Source organism: Oratosquilla oratoria, chromosome 1 (assembly GCF_046742065.1).
Source record: "Oratosquilla oratoria isolate Oo_2021 chromosome 1, ASM4674206v1, whole genome shotgun sequence".
Taxonomy (NCBI): Eukaryota; Metazoa; Arthropoda; class Malacostraca; order Stomatopoda; family Squillidae; genus Oratosquilla; species Oratosquilla oratoria.
In genome coordinates, this window is record NC_134777.1 from 33768934 (window position 1) to 33773933 (window position 5000).

Consider the following 5000-nt stretch of genomic DNA (forward strand, 5'->3'; position numbering starts at 1 on the left):
TCTTATACAAATAATATTGTCAATTTGTTTCATTTCTAAGGAATCAAGAAAATAAATCATCAGGCAGTACATGTACACTTCACTTTCTTTTATCCTTCTAATACCAAGATAAGGGTGCTGGACTGCTGAGACATGACAACAGGGGGTGGTATGGTCAGAAAAGGTTGGGAAACGTTGTTTTAAGCGTGGACGATACTACTGCTGCCTAATCCAGAGTAGGATGGATCAGGGATTCCCCTGATAAATCCATAGGACAAAATTTGCCTGATGAATGTAACGCTTTTAACTGGATACCTATGTATATATAATCAGTGCAGTCACTAAAGTGTCTATAGAAGTATATGTTCAGTAAATTACATTCATGATATAGGAGTACGAACTATACTATATTCTCTCTCAGTTACGGTATATGTACCTTAACATAATTGTAGCCTTCAGTGTATGTGCATTACATTTTATTATATAGTGTCAGTATTATGAATATGAAGTTTTGTGTACAATTAAAGATTCTTTACGACTCTTTGAACAAATGCTCTACTGGTTGATTACAGTCGACGTTCCTTTGTTTCTATCAAATGTTCATACTCCTTTGAATAGGATATTGAATTTATGCGGTTTCCTATATCTCTTTACATTAGGGACTTTTCATGCGAAATAGCACTTCTCTCAGCTTGGTCGAAGTAGCTCAACACTCACCTTAGCTTAGCTAATAATAGTCTCTAGTGCACAGGTTCGAGTCCTAGCGGCGAAGCTAGGACTCGAACCTGTGCAGAAGTTAGTGACAGAGTTTGAGAAGGTGTGTGAAAGAAAGAAGCTGAAGATAAATGTGGGCAAAAGTAAGGTGATGAGATGTATAAGGGGAGAGAGTGAAAGCAGGCTGGAAGTGAGCATTAAGGGTGAGAGACTGGAGGAAGTGGATAGTTTTAGATACTTGGGTGCGAATGTGACAGGGAAGGGAGGAGTGGGGGTGGAGGTAGAATGTAGATTGAGAGAAGCGAGTAAATGCCTTGGTGGATTAAAAAGTGTAATGAGGAATAGACATTTGGGAATGGATGCTAAGAGGAGGTTATATGAAGGAGTGATTGTGCCAACAGCACTCTAGGGGCAGAAACATGGAACATAAGAGAGGAAGAGAGAAGGAGTTTGAATGTGTTTGAGATGAAATGTCTGAGAAGTATGATAGGGGTTACTAGACTAGATAGAGTGATAAATGAGGAGGTGAGGAGGAGAACATGGGTGGAAAGGGAGTTGGGAGATAGGGTTGATGGAAGAGTAATGGGATGGTTTGGACACATGGAAAGAATGAGTGAAGAAAGATTAGTAAAAGAGGTGTGGAAGGCAGAGGTGGAAGGAGTGAATATGAGGGGGCATCCTAGGATGAGATGGATGGATGGGATAAAAAGGGAGAGGAAAGGAGACAGGGGTGAATGGAGAATGGTTGTATATGGATGACGCTGTGATGCATGAGGGGGAGTGGGTGGGAGATGGGGGGTGAGGAAGTATGTATGAGAAATAAATTGACGCAGCCCGAAGGGATTTCTTCCCGTCTTCTCCTTTTCTGCATGAGGGGACGGAGAGTTGGGGTCGCCGAATTTATGAAGCGGCCTTGCTGTGGATGTACTGTGTCTTGCGACACTGCTTCTGACCCAGGGCAGTGGGCAGGATGCAGGGATGACCCGTCATCCAGGAGGTGCCAAGATAAGAGGGAGGGAGGAGGGTGGAGGGGGATGGAATATGTAGGGAATGGAATGGGTGGGAGTGTTTTCTATGCCTTTTTCTTTTTGGCTACCCTCCGTGTAAGGGGGGAAAAGCCTTTGATATATGTATGTATATATGCTAAGGCGATTAGTGAGACCTGTAACACGTATGATGAATGGAAACTTACTTGTCGAAGACCGTTCGGTCATTACGCAAACGAATTTGAGTTTCTACGTTTTGGTGTCATGCCAGACATTAAATCAATCCTTATCCACTGATAATATGAAAAATACATGAAACTACTGCACAGTATCGGCCTGTGTCGGTGGAGGTGTCTGAAGACGGGCCTCCAAACAGGCAAGACACAGGCACTGGGGACTTCTTTCGAGTTCGAAACTAGAACAGCAGCATCAGCGGGAGTCAATGACGCGGTCGAGATAATCTGCAGCAAGCATATGTCGTTAGGACTAGACCTCTATTGCCCCCTCCCCCCAAAAAGAAAAAATAAATTCCTTTAACCAGGATAAAGAAAAAAATCACTAAGAATCACCGATTTGTCTCATTGATAGTGAAAGGATGAAGACCTCTCTTGAGCTACTTGACCGTATGTTGAACGAGAGAGAGAGAGAGAGAGAGAGAGAGAGAGAGAGAGAGAGAGAGAGAGAGAGAGAGAGAGAGAGAGAGAGAGAATTTCCTATGCATACATAAGTGAGTACTTATTCTCCTTACAAATTTCCTCTGCAAAAAAAACGTGAAAAGAAGAAATATGTGGCTACATTATAAACCTGTACGTGCCTGATGGGGCGCCACGAAGATGGATTTACAGCTCAGTGTCAGCCAGGATAAAGTGAGGAAGGAGGGAGGCTATGCCACTCGGTATGAAAAAGGTTCAAACTTCACTTGACTGCGGCAGTTTCCTTAAAGATTTATTTCTGTACTGAATCAAGAACCTACTCAAAGAGGTAGTTGTGGATCCAGGGAAAGGGGAGCCGAGGAGAGAGAAGCCATCACCCCCCCACCCCCCATATTTGTTCTTCCATTACCTCATTGCAGAGGTTGATAAACCTGCCTCGCGTACACCGGTACGTGGCAGAAAGTAGTAATACAGTGGCATATTTTTTCCAGCTTCAGTGAGAATAAATGGAAAGTTATTCAGCACAATATTGAGGGTAAAACTTTATAAGTGTAAGATTGAGTACTACTTTTGCCCAATAATTTGAAACTAAATCATGTGAGAACATACCTCAACTTATATTCAAAGTCATCTTATTCGTGCTACAGAATATATCTATCTAAAAGCGTCATCTATATTTACAAAATTCAGGTTAGCCCCCCAAAGCGTCATCTATAATTAAAAAATTCAGGTTAGCCCCCCCCCCCATTTTTTCCCTGGATTCGCCACCGCAAAAAGGGTACTTGTTTTCGAAACAAAATGGAATTTGACACGCAGCCATACATTAAATAAGACTTTAGGAACGTGAACTCACCCAGCAACAGAATCTTTATGGATCTGTTGTACTCCTGCATCCACAGCGTTATCTTCTTTTCAAGTTTCTTGCTGGCTTGACGTTCGGGGTTGCTCCCGCCACAAATCATGGCGACTCTGTTCGTCTCCCGATCCAACGATCACAGGTCAGACGGCGCTAACGAGAATGATAATTTCCAGGTGTCCTAATTTTTCTTTTTATATTTACTTTTCCCGTTGTATTTTTCCAAGACCTCTTCAGTTTCCTGTAACCTCCAATGTCCTTTCATTTATGAATGGTCAATAGCTTTAAAAGATTGAAATTGCAGTTCTGTGCCGTCAGTTGAACATTCTAATTTTGAAAAAACTAGGACGCATATCACAATTCGTTTACACTTTATGAAAAAATATTTGTATTCTTTTTATTATGCCTTGAAAATCTCTTTAAGCAGTGAATACACGTAGAGACGAAGTGGATTATATGAAATCTGATATACGAATATGTTTTTTCTAAGATCAAAATAGAATTGAAGAAAAAAAAAATCTGCGTGTATCGACGAAGACCGAAAGTTGAGCCAACACGAGCCCCTTATGCGAGTGAAAAATGTGCGGCAAGCAATGTTGGCTTTGGTTAGCCACTCGCATATGCCACACACCACATCTGCTGAGCAACTGGTTCACCTAGGTGGCTGGACCAAGCCCTCCCAGATCCTGACGAAATGACGTATGCCTTGTGGTGTTTAATCAGACTTTGTAACCAAGATAGAAAAAGGGAACGAATGCTTCGTCGTCGATGGTTCGAAATGGCTCAACAGAAGACACCCCCGTCGTTGAATTTGGTTTAGTCAGATCGACGATTCGTACTACTGTACTTTAACGGAACCGTTAGGAGTGACTGTAACCCTGTTGTTGGTGTCATGGCGCCCCATTTGTTATCTCTGCCCCCCTCCCCCCCGTTTAACCGTCTTGTTCGCTGCCTATCAGGAATATATATATATATATATATATATATATATATATATATATATATATATATACACATATATATACATATAGATTATATATACATATATATATATACATATATATATATACATATATATATATATATATATATATATATATACATATATATATATATATACAGTGGTGGGATTCAAATATTTTGTCATCCGGTTCTATATATATATATATATATATATATATATATATATATATATATATACACATATATATGTCATATTTAAATTATTTATGTCCACATGTTGATCCTGGATTCTAACAAATAAAATGATCAATCATAGCTATTTCCCAAATAAAATATGTAAGAAATTGTTAAACATCATATAATGATATAGAGGTAATGATAAACTTGATAATATGAAGATATATCTATGCAGCGGCGGCGCCAGGAATTTTTAATTGGGGAGGCTAAGGGGGGGCTGAGCAAATTTTTTGGGGGGCTAATAGTAATATGATAATACACATATATTATCCTCATTTCAGAAGGGGAGGGGATTAATGGTTGGGCTAGCACTGATGGCTGACAAATCTTTAGCCCTGGCAATTAATGATTCCACTTAATAAAATTATTTCAATGAGTGTTTTAAATTTTCAATTTGCTCATTTCAGTTGGGGGGGCTAATGGGGGGGCTGGCCACTTTTTTGGGGGGCTAAAGTATAGATGGTGGTCGTTCGCCAAATTAGCAAAAAAGCCATTAGATATAGAGTATTAATTAAAATAAAAAAGGCCATATTTTGAACCTAGCTGCCAGTGTAATTTCCTTGAAATATTACGCCTTCATCTGGCAAAATTTGTAATTCAGTCATTTGCTAG

General features: G+C 40.0%; 1 protein-coding gene across 1 annotated transcript in view; it reads right to left on the bottom strand.

Moving 5' to 3' along the window:
* The window catches only part of LOC143032749 (guanine nucleotide-binding protein G(f) subunit alpha-like), a 59631-nt gene extending 55570 nt beyond the window's left edge, over positions 1-4061 (bottom strand). The window contains exon 1 of the mRNA XM_076197723.1: positions 3186-4061. Coding sequence (XP_076053838.1) covers positions 3186-3294 — 109 coding nt within the window. The 5' untranslated portion in view covers positions 3295-4061. The remainder of the gene's footprint in view (positions 1-3185) is intronic.
* Positions 4062-5000: the final 939 nt, after the last annotated feature.